The 17,348-nt window shown below is 36.8% G+C and overlaps 1 protein-coding gene across 2 annotated transcripts in view; it reads left to right on the forward strand.

The window, feature by feature from the left end:
* Window positions 1-17,348, forward strand: part of NME7 (NME/NM23 family member 7) — a 245,214-nt gene that overhangs the window by 93,636 nt on the left and 134,230 nt on the right. For both annotated transcript variants that reach the window (XM_070385323.1, XM_005902373.2), the window contains exons 8-9: window positions 10,077-10,141; window positions 13,669-13,737. In XM_070385323.1, coding sequence (XP_070241424.1) covers window positions 10,077-10,141; window positions 13,669-13,737 — 134 coding nt within the window. The remainder of the gene's footprint in view (window positions 1-10,076; window positions 10,142-13,668; window positions 13,738-17,348) is intronic.

Raw genomic sequence — 17,348 nt, forward strand, 5'->3', positions numbered from 1 at the left:
AGGTATTACCCCCTTTTACAGACGAGGAAAGAAACTGAGACTGTAGAGAGGTTAGATTGATATAGGCAAAGGAGATGGCTCTTCAGACTGAAGTGTTCACCAGCCCTTACATCTGTGGCCTGGAGAGCAAATTGACACACTTGGTCCCTGGCCAAATATCTCATGTGTCGTCATTGCCGATAACCATCCTCTCTGTGTGCCGCACGTTTACTCCTCTTTGGCAGCTGTACAGATAGAACAACTCATTTCAACTGTAGGTTATTATGAGCAATATAACCCTAATGAAACACATAAGGGGTGCCTTTCAGTCTAAGAGCCCATTTTTGCAGGGGTGATAGCAGATAACAGAACCAAACGAAGGCAGGTCTGTTAACAGTGATTTATTTACCCTGACCAGGTACAGATTGGAGGGAGAAACAACAGATTCTCAAAAATGTATACTGTATTTCAATTTATGTATTTATTTAAAACTGGGGAAAAAAACCCCACGTTTATTTCCATTTTGAATTCAAGCCATGTTTTCATTGTAACTGTTGGGAGAAGCTTGTCTCAGTCCTGAAGACTCTCATCATGTTGCTGCTTTCATGCCCCTAAAAATCTTAAAACATTATATTAGCACCTCATTATACTTGCCTTGGTGACCTAGGGTCCCTAGTGTGCGCTCAGTTAGAGCTCAGTTGTGTCCAAATCTTTTTGCGACAGCATGGACTGTAGCTCACCAGACTCCTCTGTCCATGGGATTTCCCAGGCAAGAATACTGGAGTGGGCTGACATTCCCTACTCAAGGAGATCTTCCCAACCTAGAGATCAAACCTGCATCTCCTGCATTAGCAGGAAATTTCTTTACTACTGAGCTACCTGGGAAGCCCCTGGGGTACTTTATGTGACACTTATGCATCCATCCTGGATCATATAATCCTGATGCCCTTATTTTCTTCCAAATGATGCAAACCATGTTGTGTTATATGATTTAAATTGAATGAAAATCTTTACTGTCCTTTTTATTTTATTGATACCAATTGGTGTTAAAGTGCCTGTTTTATTCAGTTTCCTTGCAATTTTATTTCCCTTATTTGGTTCCAATCTTTTTTTTTTTTTTTAATAGTTAAGTCTACTATTTCTAAAAATACTGTTTGGACTTCAGTGTACCTGAATATTTATCATTAGTTACTTTTCTTACACTCTCCAACCATGATCATTTATGAACTTTATAGACAGAAGTGGCAGTTGCTCAGTTGTGTCTGCTCTTTGCGACCCCCATGGACTGTAGCCCACCAGGCTTCTCTGTCCATGGAATTCTTCAAGCAAGAATACTGGAGTGAGTTGCCCTTCCCTTCTCCAGGTTCCCAACCCAGGGATAGAACCCAGGTCTCTTATAAGCAGGCAGATTCTTTACTGTCTGAGCTACTGGGGAAGCCCTAGTAGACAGAAGGGGAATCTTCAAATTTCAGTTTTTGATTATGTGCCTATGCTTATGATTTTTTTCTAAGATATTTGCTGACTTTAATTTTTTTATTAGAAAGCACACATCAGAGTACTGCAGCTTTCAAAATGTACTGTTTCTTCTTTATCACCCGGCTATAGCCTTTTTTCCCTCAGGCTACAGTGTATCACCTCATATAAAAAGGGGGCTTGATGAAGACACTGTTAGTACAGCTGACAGAAACCCAACTTGAATTTCCTATTTGTCTCATTTAAGGATAGTGCTGGAAGTAGATTAGGGGCTGAGTTTGGCTTAGGGAGACTTGCTCAGCATCTTTGTTCTCTCTGGCTTTTGACTCACTTTAATGCTTGCAGATTAGCTTTTAATAGCACTTTGGGAGAGAGGTTGGGTTGCCAGCAATGAGAGTCTCATATACTTAGAAGCATAGTGGAAAGAGTTGTTTTTCCCCTGACTCTAGCTGAGAAATTCCAGGGCAGAAGTCTGATTGGGTCAGGGAAGGTACTCTGAATTGTACCAATTCTCAGCCCATTCCTGGGTTTGGCCCAGCCAGCTGAGTGCTATGATTGACCTTGTTTAGGTCTGGCCTCCACTTCTTGACCGCTGGCTGAAGCTTGTGGTTATAGGGTCATGTAAGAAGATGGCAATTCCCTTTCCAGTCAAATGGTTTAGTTTTCCTAAGAGAGGGTAGGAAGCTCCTAAACCCAGGAGAAGCAAGCCTTTTTAGAAAGATGAAGTAATAGATGTATTGTTGATGACTGGATGGAGGGTGGCTGCTTATTAAAAAGGCTTTAGAACAGTTCAGATGAAAGATACCAGGATATGAACTGAGGAGGAGTGGAGATGGAGAGGCGATTTGACATTCAAAACATTTAGGTAGCATTCATAGAGTTATAAGCAAATTATTAAAAAACAAGTTAACTGTGCAAACACCAGCCAAATAAGCACCTGCTTTGTTTGACCCTTTTGAACATGTTTGCTGTGGAGCATGCAGTTGTACCTTTTTTGTTGTTTGTTACCTTATTTACATAGTTACTGTCATTTGTTTAGTCAGCTGAACATTTTCTGTCTAGAACAAAGTAAAGGACATAAGGTTATTGATTGTCGTTTCAAGCTGTTAAACACAGAACAGTTTTCTTAAATGCCTCTTTATCATGCCTCTGCGCATAACCAACTGAATATTAAAAAAAGCAGTACCCTTGAACTCATGTCTGACTGTTCTTGGCACAGTGTCAGGGCTGCTTGGACTATAATTTTTATTGGTTTATCTGTGAATAGAGTTATTCTGTTCAATGTGTAAATATGACCTACAGGGCATAGTTTAATGTGATTTATAGATTTATACTAGATTGTATATTTCTCTTTGTATTGGTGAATGCATAGGACTAAATACGACTTTCATAAAAAAACAAACAAACAAACAAAATAAATAAATACAACTTTCATATTGACATCAGGATTCTTATGTAATCATGTAAAATTTTTCTTTATTATTATAAATAAGATCTTTTCATGTATCCTCGAGACCAAATCTCATAAGTACTAAGCATTTATTTGCGTTTTAAAATGTGTTGACATTTGGACCCATGGTGCAGAAGCAATGGTGTGTAAAACTGCTGGCACCTCAGCAAAGATCAGGATAGTGGTAGCAGACTGTACCAGTGGTCAATATATTTTTAACCATCTTGTGTTTGCAGAAAAATTTAAAAAGCCGCTTTCACTTAAGAATATCCTTGATGAAACAGTTAAAATTATTAACTTAAGTTTTGACCCTCAAGTCAAAATATTTATAATATTCTGTGTGAAGAAATGGGAAGTATGCATAAAGCAGTTTTGATCCATATTGAAATGTAATGTTATCTTTAGGAGAAATACATATACAGCTGTTGTACCATTTTTACTTGAAAGAATGACCATCTATGGTTATTCAGATAAGGCTATTTGGCATTTTCTTTAAAATAAGCCTGTCATTTAAAAGAAGTGACAACTGGAAATAATTGTTGCTCAAGATAAAAATCCAAAAGAAGATAAAATTACAAGTGAAAATTAGAGTTAAGAGTTTGGAAAACTGTATGCACCATCTTGAACAGCTTCCCAATACTTAGACTATTCTGATGAAATTGGTATTTGACAAGTTTTCGATGTTGTGTAGTAGAGTCAGCATTTGGAAGATCTGCATAATAGAATTTTCCAAACAATGTGTATAATGTTACAAAATCATGCAAGGATAGAAGATTAATACAGAGTATAAGATAGACCAGTGGATTTTAGTGTAACAAGGTTAAAAAACGTTCATTGGTAGAAGTTTGAAATTATATGTTGCAGTGAGCTTTTAAGAAACTACTTCTTGTCAAAGAAAGAAGAATATATAAAATTTTATTAGACTATTAAAATACTACATTTTCCACCCAAATCTACATATTTTAAGCAAACAACACAGAGCAGCAGACTGAAAGTTGAAGCAGATGTGAGAAGGCAGCTGCTTTTCGTTAAATTAGAAATTAGAGATTTTTTAAAACATGAAACTATCTCTCCTCTCTAATTTTTTTATTGTTTTGGAAAAGTCATTTTCTCATAAAAATTGTATTTATGTTAAAATGTAAAGAATTTTTGTTATATTTAAATTAATAAATATTTTAAAATTTACTGTTTTAATTTAAAATACAGCAAATATTTATCAATATAACCTAGTACATAAAAGTGTTTTAGAATTTTTAATAATTTCTAAGAAGAGGTCCATGAAACCAAAAAGTTTGGGGAACTTTTGGCCTATAGGATGACATTCAAACCTCTGTATAAGGTCCAAGAGTCCTTCTACCAGTGTCTTCTGCCACCTCTGCTATGCTCTCTCCTGTCTCATTTCCCCTTTCCCAAAAGAACCTTGCTATTTTTCTTCTCCATACATTTGCTGTATGCTCTTTTTGTCATGAATATCCACTTTCTTTCAGCTGTCTGTCTAAAGTTCTGTGTTTGAATACCTCTTAGGACATTTATCTGTATAATACCCCTTTCATAAATTCTACTTTATTTAAAATTAATATGACCACTCCAGCTTTCTTATACTTATTGTTTGCATGGTATATCTTTTTCCATCCATTTATTTTCAGCCTACCTGTGTCTTCATATTTAAACTTGCTTTCTTATAGATATCATAATTGGATCTTGATTTACTAATGCATCTAAAATCTCGACCTTTACTAATCTCATTTATGAGGCCTCCGACCTCATGACTTAAGCACCTTCCAAAGGCACAACCTCCTCCTACCATCCATTGTTGTTTAGTCACTAAGTCGAGTCTGATTCTTTGTGATCCTGTGGACTGTGGGCTGCCAGATTCCTGTCCAAATCCCCTGTCCAAGGGATTTCCCAGGCAAGAGTGCGTTGCCATTTCTTCTCCAGGGGATCTTCCTAACCCAGGGATTGAACCCGCAGCCACCAGAGAAGGCCCCTATCATCACATTGGGCATTAATATTTCAACATATGAGCTTAGATAGTACACAAAAACTTAAATCATAGCAAGGGAAAAGAGGAGGCAAACCTTTAACCTGTTATGATTGTAGGTAAGTGAAAAATGAAGATTAATTCTGAGTAAGAAGAGCTTGTGGTGGGTAGCTGAGACTGAAGATGTAAAGACTATTCAAAATATTTCAGGGTTTCAAAAGACACTGGGGAAAGAGTTAGAAGGTGGTCTGATGGTGAGAGTGAGAGGAAAAAATGGACCAAGGTAGAAAGGAATAAATATGTGGAAAGAGATATGAAAGAAGATTTCATGTTGGAGGAGGGTGATTCTGTTCAGAGCTGGAATTGAAGCTTTCAGCCAACCTCTTTCTCTCCTTTTCAAAAGGCTACTTATATCATGAGAAGAGAATAATCATCTAGATGTTTTCCCAGGCAATTTTGTTTATTTTATTTTTTTTACATTTACCTTGAATTCATTAGAATTAATGTTTGTATGTGGCATGAAGTCACCATGAACTTTTTTTTCTTGAATTGTTAAACCAAAAATTAAAAAAAAATTTTTTTCCCTTCTCTAATTTTAATTACTCCTTTACAATTTTCTGGTGTTTTCTAACTGTGCTCTGAAGAGTCTTAGAGTTTCTCAGACTCACATCAGGCCGAGAGCTATGATTGTTTCTTTCTTCTGGCTATTTCTTTTATTAACTTTGTTATTCAGTGAGCAGTCTTTGTCAGCCACCTGCTACATCCATGCTAGACTAGTGACACCAGTGTCACTAGAGATACCATGAGTCTTATTTTCATTTTATTTTTTTAAAATTTTATTTTATTTTTAAACTTTACAATATTGTATTGGTTTTGCCAAATATTGAAATGAATCCGCCACAGGTATACATGTGTTCCCCATCCTGAACCCTCCTCCCTCCCCATACCATCCCTCTGGGTCGTCCCAGTGCACCAGCCCCAAGCATCCAGTATCGTGCATTGAACCTGGGCTGGCGACTCGTTCCATATATGATATTATACATATTTCAGTGCCATTCTCCCAAATCATCCCACCCTCTCCCTCTCCCACAGAGTCCAAAAGACTGTTCTATACATCAGTGTCTCTTTTGCTGTCTCGTACACAGGGTTATTGTTACCATCTTTCTAAATTCCATATATATGCGTTAGTATACTGTATTGGTGTTTTTCTTTCTGGCTTACTTCACTCTGTATAATAGGCTCCAGTTTCATCCACCTCATTAGAACTGATTCAAATGTATTCTTTTTAATGGCTGAGATACCATGAGTCTTAGAATGAACATGGCACTTGCCTCAGGAAGTCACATTGTCTAGTGAGTTTCACATATCAGGCTTCCATACATTCCTTTTTTCCTATTAAAACTGGCAGAAAGACTGATATGGAGACCCAGTAGTTTTGTGATGTTAAGCAAATTTTATTTATCTTCTCCAAATCTTCATATAGTCTCCTCCTGTAGTCGGATGGTAACCCCCGTTTTAGCGTATTGCTGTAAGGATTAAATGGAATAACTTCCTGTGAAAGGGCTAAGTTCCCAACAATTAATTTACTTTCTTCTTTTCTTACCTATATTTTTCCTATTGATAAAAGTCTTGAAATTTTGGTTATCACTCCTGTGTCCAATGTCAAATGTCATCTGACTATTTGATACAGATTACTAATAGGTTGGGGCTTCCCAGGTGACTCAGTGGTAAAAGATCCGCCTGTCAATGTAGGAGATGCTGGAGACACAGGTTCAATTCTTGGGTTGGGAAGATCCTTAGAAAAGGGAATGGCAACCCACTCCAGTATCATTGCCTGAAATACCCATGGACAGAGGAGTCTGGTGAGCTACAGTCCATGTGGTCTCAAAAAGGGGCGGATATGACTGAGCATGTACATGCAAAACTTCTCTTTCCTAACCCTCTGTTGATACGACTTTCTTTAATATCGTCATACCATCTTGCTTAAGCCAGCGGATTTATCTTAATTTCCAGGGTGCTTAATTTCCTTTCATTCTTAAAGATCCCTATATTCCAAGAATTTTCCTTTCCTTTTCATATTATAATACTACTGTGATATTTTTCTTCTTGATTTTCTTGCAAATGTCCTTTTACATGTCTTTATTCATTTGAAGAATTCATTCTTAAGTCCCCACACTTCAGGTATTTTCTCAAAACTCATTCCTCTCATCTCTCTCTTTTTTTGTTTTTCCCCTTATTTTTATCAAACAAATACTGCTCTCTTCTCATCACTTCAACTCTAACCTCTCTATGCCTCATTATATGTCTATCTATTGGAAGACCCCACATTACCAATTTAATAAAGGGAGTTTATTCATTCATTCCTTGATGATTTTTTCTGCCATTGGATATACTGTCTTCTCAGTGTTCTGCTCTAAAATTCTGTTTCTGTGTACAAATTAATTCAGTATCTTTGTTCTTAATTCAGTTTCATAGCTTTGTTTTCATCTTAAAAGTGCTATCATTCTTTTGGTCACTTAGTCTCAAATCCTTTATTCCTTCATCTTCATGCTCTATGTTCACTTTAGTCTTATTACCTTTTTTTTTGAAATATCTTATATTCATTACTTCTTTATTTCTTTACTTCTACCATGCAAGTCTAATCAGCAGAATAGATGATGTCAACAGCCTTTACTATTCTTTCTGTCTCGTATTCTTTTCTTCAGACCAGCTCACCCATTATTATTACATTAATAATCTTCCTATATTCTCCTGTTCACATTTTCAGTGATTCATTTCTTTTGGCTGTGTTTCTTATGAAGGAAGATTTTTCTCACTGGATTCTCAGTGTTGATATAAATTATTTTAATTATAATGTAACTTAAGTATGTCCACATATACAAATAAATGTAAACTTTTGCACATACAGCTGTATAACTAAAACAGTTTACAGATTCATTACAAACAAAACTATAAAATCGATAAAATTTAGGTTAACGTTAATGTGACAAAAGATGTTTGTGGAAAATCAGTAAGTTCAACATGAATATGGCGCTGAGTATTCTGCATTTGGCAGGGACCTAGTGTACTCTTGAAACTTCTGAGAAAGCTTTCTTTCTACAGCATGCTATTGTATCATTTGGCCTTCAGTTGGTATTAATGTATCTTTTTAGAAATAGATCTGTCCTTGTCTTTTTTGTTTGCTTGTTTTTTCATGCCTCAGCCAGCTGTGATTAAAATAGCCTATTTGGCAGCAGTAAGATAATAAATAAAAATACACATTCAGGCACTGATACTACTTATTTGTTACTGATACTAGTTATTTGGGATCATTAGGTAAGCATCAAGATGATCCAGAATAGGGAGTGTGTCTGTGTGTGTAATGTGTGAAAGAGAGAAAAAGAATTTCAGTTCACTTGAAAAAAAGAAACTTAGATTTTTATAGGAGACTAATGGAGAAGGCAATGGCACCCCACTCCAGTACTCTTGCCTGGAAAATCCCATGGGCAGAGGAGCCTGGTAGGCTGCAGTCCATGGGGTCGCGAAGAGTCGGACACGACTGAGCGACTTGACTTTCACTTTTCACTTCCATGCCTTGGAGAAGGCAATGGCAACCCACTCAAGTGTTCTTGCCTGGAGAATCCCAAGGACGGGGGAGCCTGGTGGGCTGCCATCTATGGGGTCGCACAGAGTTGGACACAACTGAAGCGACTTAGCAAGAGCAGCAGGAATGGAATCTGAAAAATCAGTTCTAGACCTTCAGAGTCTGAAACCACCATTATAAAAATTGCTATTTGTGGCATAAAGACCAAATTCTTCATGTTGACATCCAAGGCCTTTATAAATTTGGGTTAAATCTCTTTTCCTGTTTAGCTTTTTTCTTTTTTGACCTCTTACTATTGTATATGGACTTCCCGGGTGGCACCAGTGACCTGGGAATCCACCTGCCAAGCAGTAGACCTGGGTTCAATCCCTGGGTCCAGAAGATCCCCTGGAGAAGGAAATGGCAACCCACTCCAGTATTCTTGCCTGGGAAATCCCATGGACAGAGGAGCCTGGCAAGCTATAGTCCATGGGATCGCAAAGAGTCTGAAGGCACACACTGAAATGTCTGAGAACACCCACAGGCACTATTGTGTACACAGGTTCACATTTTCCCCAGCTTTATGCCTTGTCTCTTTTTATACCTTTGTCCCTATATAATCCCATCTGTCTATAACCTTAAAGAGCTACTTCCTGCCTTCGTTTCCCACTGAAGCTTCTGTTCTCCTCTTCATTTTTAATTTGACGTTTCTCTGCCTTTGAGTTCTTTTGGACTCCTTCCATATCTGGTACTTTAATACCACATCTTTTTATAATATTAGTTTAACTCTTTGATTTTTGTAGTTTTTAATATCACTAGACTTCAGGTTCTTAAAAGTTTTTTGCATAGTCTTCAAGATTGGTTTTGAGGAGAACAGACTTGTAGACACAGTGGGGGAGGGCGAAGGTGGGATGAAATGAGAGAGTAGCATTGCAACATATACCTTACCAGGTGTAAAACAGATAGCTGGTGGGAATTTTCTTCATAACACAGCTCAACAAGGTGCTGTAGTTAGAGGGATAGGCTGGGGGCAGGACTGGGAGAGAGGTTCAAGAGGGAGGTGATATATGAATACTTATGCCTGGTTCACGTTGTTGAATGGCAGAAACCAACACCACATTGTAAAGCAGTTATCCTCCAATTAAAAATAAATTTAAAAAATAATTTTCAAAACTGAAAAAAGTGATTGTCAATATTCCTGAAGCACTTTACTAAACATTTGGGATTGCAAAATCAAATGGGGTTACTGAATCAAATGGGGTCACAGTATTAGAGGCCTAGATTTCCTGGGCAGGTTTGTGTGATTCACTCTTACATAGTGTAAGCAAGTGTTAGTTGCTCGATCTTGTCCAAGTCTTTGTGACCCTATGGATTGCAGCCCATTAGGCTTCTCTGTCCATGGGATTCTCCAGGTGAGAATACTGGAGTATTCCCCCTTCTACAGGGGATCTTCCCAACCAAGGGATCAAACCTGGGTCTCCTGCATTGCAGGTAGATTCTTTACTGTCTGAGCCAACAGGGAAGCCCAAGTGTTTAAGCAAAATACTTTGATATAGAAAATTTGCATTTCTATAAAGCTAAAATGCCTTAGAAATTTTGTATTTTTGCACTTATTTGTTCTGTATTTTCAGGACTTCTGGGAAAGATCCTGATGACTATCCGAGATGCAGGTTTTGAAATCTCAGCTATGCAGATGGTAGGTAGTTTGCAAGAGTCATTAACTTACTGATGAACTGTGTGTGTGTGTGTTTTTTTTACACAGTATGCTTTAATACGTTTTACATTGAATTTTCTCTGTGCACTTGTGAACTCAACACATTAAAAGCAAAAAGATATGTTGAACATGATAACTTTTAGTAAAAAATATTTTTGAAATGATTTTACCAGTATAATCTCTCACAGAGAGCTAACTGTCCAATGGTACATCTAATTTAAGCTTATAAAGCAGATTTATATAATTCCTGGAACTTTAGTTGCAAAGTAAATGCACACTGAAACAATGCATTTAATTCCTCCAAACAAGAAATAGTTTTAAGCTAAGTACTTATAATGAAATTTTGTTGTCTGGATTTGTGACTAAGAAGAGAATCAATTTGGCTTTTTCCCTGACCAGGACCTTTGCTGGTTTCTGGACTTTCTCTCAGGATCTTTAGAGTTAGCACATTTCAGCCCCTCTCTTGGCAGTCACACCAGTAAGCCTCCGGAGTCCACAATCATTCAAAATCGCCCTGCTGACACATTTCCAGGAAACCCTTCACTGAAGAAACAATATTAACTTCTCTAGAGCTCTTCTGTGTCTTTGTGGTACACTTATCATTGCATTTGACAGATAAATTGGTACAATTATTATAGGAATCCAATTAATAATTTGCATTTTACAGTTTTTGAAAAACAGCAAGTTTGTGTTGTTATGGTAGTGAATTACCAGTTCCGGAAAGAATTTTCATACCAGTTTATTTTCTCTTTCTCTGGAAAGGAACTCCTTTTGATTTCTATGAAGTCTGCATCAGCCCAGATCAGAGGTCAGGGCACTGTCTGGGGTTCTGCCTGTTTTGTATCCCAGATTGGTGGGAATGCTCATAAAATGAGAAAAGATTAGATGTATCAGCTAGTTTGCAAAGTTATCAGGCACAGCTTGGAGACAAATGAGAAATTTAATATTTGAAGAGTCTTGCCCAGGACAGTAATGAAATTGATAGCAACAGCGTTCTCAAAGTATTAGCTTGGTGATGTAGTCAGCCACAGGATTATGGGATCTAAGCCTGCTTAAGTAGTAATCAGTGTGAACATTTTAGAATTAAACATTAATCTAACTCTAGGCTTACAGCCTAGCATAGTGATTGCCCATAGTAAGTGCTCAGTGGAAAAGAAAGAATAATTTGTTTTAAAAAAGATTAATTGAATTTATGGGGGAGGCATGGTAGTTTAATGGCAATCAGAATCATTGTGATTTTTGAAATCAGTAAACCCTATTTCTGAATCATGGATCTTCTACTTTCTAGGTTATAAACTTGGCCAGATTTTAACCATTCTTATCTTCAGTTTTCTCAACTAGAGAATGATAATATTATTTGCCGCTATGGTTTATTTTGTGCACTAAATAAATTAAAGCTACACAATACTTTGAAGAATTTCCAGTTCAAATTACCAAATATTTAATAAATTATACCTTGTTATTTGGGCTTTCCTGGTTGCTCAGATGGTAAAGAAACCACCTGCAATGCAGGAGGACAGAGTTTGATGCCTGGGTTGGGAAGATCCCCGGGAGAAGAGAATGGCAACCCACTCCAGTATTCTTGCCTGGAGAATTCCATGGACAGAGGAGCCTGGCAGGCTATAGTTCATGGGGTTGAAAGGAGTCAGACAAGACTGAGCAACTACTACTTTCACTTTTCACCCTGTTATTATTTTATAATATTAGTAATATAAGAAGTTATATGAATATTGAATAAGATATTGAAATCAAACAAGTTCCCTCCCTGTAATAGCTGTGTTGCCTATGCAGAGTACATCATGTGAAATGCCAGGCTGGATGAAGTACAATTTGGAATCAAAATTGCTAGGAGAAATATCAGTAACCTCAAGATATGCAGATGACACCACCTTTGATGAAAGTGAAAGAGGAGAGTGAAAAAGTTGGCTTAAAGCTCAACATTCAAAAAACTAAGATCATGGCATCCGGTCCCATCACTTCATGGCAAACAGACGGGGAAACAATGGAAACTTTATTTTGGGGGGCTCCAAAATCATTGCAGATGGTGACTGCAGACAGGAAATTAAAAGACGTTTGCTCCTTGGAAGAAAAGCTGTGACCAACCTAGATAGCATATTAAAAAGCAGAGACATTACTTTGCTATCAAAGGTCCATAGCAGTCAAAGCTATGGTTTTTCCAGTGGTCATGTATGAATGTGAGAGTTGGACTATAAAGAAAGCTGAGTGCTGAAGAATCGATGCTTTTGAACTGTGGTCCTGGAGAAGACTCTTGAGAGTCCCTTGGACTGCAAGGAGATCCAACCAGTCAATCCTGAAGGAAATCAGTCCTGAATATTCATTGGGAGGACTGATGCTAAAGCTGAAGCTCCAATACTTTGGCCACCTGATGCGAAGAAGTGACTCATTTGAAAAGACCCTGATGCTGGGAAAGATTGAAGGCAGGAGGAAAAGGGGACAACAGCAGATGAGATGGTTGGATGGCATCACTGATGCGATGGACATGAGTTTGAGCAAGCTCTTGGAGTTGGTGATGGACAGGGAAGCCTGCTGTGCTGCAGTCCATGGGGTCACAAAGAGTCGGACACAACTGAGTGACTGCACTGAACTGAACTATGAAAATAAATAGTTTGAACTGTTGTCTGGGTAGGGAGAAGCTCCGTGATCTTCAATCCTGGCAACAATAAAAGGACAAAGTAGGGAGGAAAACAAAAGTCTGTGTCTAATTTTTAAAAATTGAAAGTTTTGGTTCTTGAAACTCTAGAACTTAATGAAATTTTATTTTTAAGTTTGAATCCAGCCTGGATAAGAATGAGTCATTGTAGCTTTACCTTACTAGCATACTCTGACAATTCTTTCTGAAGAATAGTAGGATTTTCAGATGAATGGTATCAGTGCTTTATTATGAGCCAGACTAACTAAGGGCTTTTTCTGAATGCCTGGGAGGATAAGAGTATTATTTCCAGGCCCCTCTACAAAATTTGAAGAAATTTTCTTTGGTAATGTTGCTTTCTTTTGCCATTGATCTATTGATAAACAAAATTACATTGTGCCTATGTCTTTTTTGTATGAAGAATGAGGTTTTTTTTTTCAATAAGATAGATTACAGTAGTTGAGAGCCCAGTCAGTGGGATCAGACAGTTTGAGATGGAATGCCAGGTAGTGAAGGTTATATTACCCCACTGAGTCTTCACCTCATTCGTAAATTGGAGATGTTAACATTACTTACATTGTAGGGCTATTGTTATAATTAAATAAGATGGTACATGAACAGCACCTGGAACAATGCTTGATATATTAAATACTCAATAAATGTTACAAATAAATTCTTATTTTTGATAAACAATAATTTATTATTGATGGACTGAACTTTAATACTTCTTCAAAGACTAATTTCTTCAGGGTTTAAATTTTAAAGAAAATATGTCTAAGAGAACATAAATATTGAGTGCTAAGTGTGATTCATTCTATTTTTTTGGTTGACTTATGTTTTTCTTTTTTTTAAAATACAGTTTAACATGGATCGGATTAATGTTGAAGAGTTTTATGAAGTTTATAAAGGAGTAGTGTCTGAGTATAATGTAAGTACTGAAGTAAATATAAAGTATTGGTATTGAAAACTTGTGTATCTCAGATTTTGTAGATCTCAGTATAATTTATAATCGTGAAAGTATTCCTTGAAGTATTCACAGTTCTGCCAGTTGACAACTGATCATACCAATGACTGGAGTATTTTTATCCCTGAGAGCCAGTGGTTCAGTTTTTAAAATATGATGCTGTTTCATTTATGGAACAAAAATATACAGAAATCCAAAAATCACTTTGCTGAGATATTGACACATTTAAAAAATTTTTTTTATTATTATTATTTTTTTTACTTTACAATATTGTATTGGTTTTGCCATACATCAACATGCATCTGCCACGGGTGTACACGTGTTCCCCATCCTGAACCCCTCTCCCACTTCCCTCCCCATACCATCCCTCTGGGTCATCTCAATGCACCAGCCCCAAGCTTCCTGTATCCTGCATCGAACCTGGACTGGCAATTCGTTTCTTATATGGACTCTATGGGAGAGGGAAGGGGGGCATGATTTGAGAGAATGGCATTAAAACATGTATAATATGATACTGACACATTTTGATAGGCTTCCCTTGTGGCCCAAACGGTAAAGAATCTGCCTGCAATGCGGGAGACCTGAGTTCAATCCCTGGGTTGGGGCTATCCCAGGGCTAACCCACTCTAGTATTCTTGCCTGGAGAATCCCCATGGACAGAGGAGCCTGTAGCCCAAGTGGGCTACAGCCTATGGGGTCACAAAGAGTCCAAAACAACTGAGCGACTAAGCACAGCACATGGAGGTAATATTCTCAAGATAGAAGACTGTTGAAAATGCTTTAAAAAGTTGAGAGCAAATAGTTCTTGATGTAGTTGCACGGCAGTTATTTCATAGCATAGTCTATTTAATGATACAAATGCAGATAGAATCATCTGAAAATACAGTGGAGAGTGAATAATAGTAAGACTTAAGGGGAACTGTTTAGAGAGCAGTGAAATTCATTCTTGAAAACAAGACTGTATTCAAATAAACCAAGTGTTGTTCCTTAAAATAACACATGACAGATATTTAATCAAAGCTAGTTTCCTTCCCCTTTTATCAGATTAGATACATTTGTGCTGGTGGCCTGCCTCATCACACTTATTGCTTTATAGGGCATTTTGCTCTTTTTTTTTTTTTCTTTTTGTGTAAAGTTCACCCTGACAGTGAGACTAGATTCCCCTCTCCTCATCTCTCTAAACCCTTTCCTTTTAACCTAGTTTTTAAAAAATTTATTTCTAATTTTTTTTTTAATGTATTTATTTATATTTGGCTGTGCTAGGACTTCATTGGTGCACGTTTTTTTTTCTCAAGTTGCCAAGAGTCAGGGCTGTTCTCTGGCTGCGGTATGCAGGCTTTTCGTAGTGGTGGCTTCTCTTGCTGGGAAGCACGGGCTCTAGGGTATAGGGGCTTTAATGGCTGTGGTAGTTGTGGGGCATAGGCTTAGTTGTTCTGTGGTGTGTGGGCTCCTCCTGCATCAGGGATTGAACCCGTATCTTCTGCATTGACAAGTGGATTCTTTAGCACTGAGCCAACAGGTAAGTCCTCAGCCTACTTTAGGAAAGGAAAAAGGCACTGGTCCAAGAGCTGGCCTGAGCCTTTCTCCTGTTTAGCCGTACATAGTAAAGACTGATGATGAAATCTTATATTTTGCATTTAGCATACTGGTAGTGTTCTACCCTTCTTTAGAGGAACCAAAGTGCTTTTCCTATTGTTACAGCTTTTCAAACTTTAATCTTATCAGCTTCTTCATTTTAGAGTTAAGCCTTTTTTTTTTTTTTTTTTTTAAATTTTATTTTATTTTTTAACTTTACAATATTGTATTGGTTTTGCCATATATCAAAATGAATCCACCACAGGTATACATGTGTTCCCCATCCTGAACTCTCCTCCCTCCTTCCTCCCCATACCATCCCTCTGGGTCATCCCAGTGCACCAGCCCCAAGCATCCAGTATCGTGCATCGAACCTGGACTGGCGACTCGTTTCATATATATTATACATGTTTCAATGCCATTCTCCCAAATCATCCCACCCTCTCCCTCTCCCACAGAGTCCAAAAGACTGTTCTATACATCAGTGTCTCTTTTGCTGTCTCGTATACAGGGTTATTGTTACCATCTTTCTAAATTCCATATATATGCGTTAGTATACTGTATTGGTGTTTTTCTTTCTGGCTTTTCTTTTTTTGAATGGAAGAAATTTTAAAGTGTGTTCTTAACATCATTTATTCAACCAGTGACAACTGTTTTCCATTTTAAAAATCTTTCTTTTTTACATTTCCCTTCTTTTATGTGTTACATTAACTTTTAAATATATAGTTAAAAGCAACTACCTTTGTTAATGCACATTATATTGTAGTTTTACTGTTTATAAGATAGAGAGACTCATGGATACTTATCTCACAGTACCTTTGATCCTGAGTTATATTCTCCTACAACAGCATATAGAATTGAATTGGTGAACATTAATGTTTTATATACATCTGAAGTAGGTCATATTTCCTGTTGGTAAACAACTTAAAAAAAAAAACTTCTCTTTTAAAATTTACTTGTTGTTGAGGTAACATTGGTTTATAACATTATATATCAGTTTCATGTGTACAACATTATATGCTGTGTTTTATAAATGCCATACATGCAATTTTTATATAGTATATATTTACTCTTGGAATTTTTTGAACTCAGGATTCTGGAGATTAAGATAAATGTATTACTGGGTGAATGTGTCATTTTTCCTGAGAAATCAGGAATTTGAATGCCAGTAGCAATGTTATACTTTAATGTCAAAACAGCTCAGAATGATTGGTGTTGATGTACTTTCTTCTGTTTATTCTTCTCAGTAAGATATCATCTATAATTATTAATTAAATCTTGTAATATTAATAAAAGAACCTACTTAGGAGAAAGAACAGAGGGACTCTATGGAAGGGAAAAACCACTTTATTCCAGACTAATTATTAGTCTTGTGAGTAATTTTTAGTAATGGTTATAATTTTTATTCAGCTTAAAACATATATTTCAAATGGTTGGTTTATAACAGTCTGTTAATGGGAGAATGCACTGGCTCATATAATATGAGCCAGAGTATATCAATATCCAGGTATCTTTGAGATGTTACTATATTTATATGATACAAAATTTTACTGAAGCTAGGAAAAGTTATTTCCTTGAAAAATTTTCCCCAAAGGGAAGTAAGAGTGTTTTTATCCCAGTAATAGCTTATTGAAATAAATAATATTCTTATGAGTGATTTATAGTGTGATTCTTTAAAAGTTCTTGTCTCATTCATTCTATTTCATTCTGACTCTGACTATTTCATTCAGAGGAAGTTGTGTGATGGTCTGTATTCACATACTAGAAATGCATATGTTTGTGATATCTTTCCTTGGGTAATTTGTGATCATGAGAATCAGATAGCAAACCCTGGATCTCACTTGCTATTGTGATTGTTTTATTTCTCTTGGGTGTCTTATTTCTCATGACAGTTAATATTTAGGATTCAAATTTTAAGTTCAAGGAAAAGGTAAAATGCTGCATACTGGATGCCTCTTAATTTTGAAAAAGTGAAAGTGTTAGTCACTCAGTTGTGTCCG

The sequence above is a fragment of the Bos mutus genome, chromosome 16 (genome assembly GCF_027580195.1).
Source record: "Bos mutus isolate GX-2022 chromosome 16, NWIPB_WYAK_1.1, whole genome shotgun sequence".
Classification (NCBI taxonomy): Eukaryota; Metazoa; Chordata; class Mammalia; order Artiodactyla; family Bovidae; genus Bos; species Bos mutus.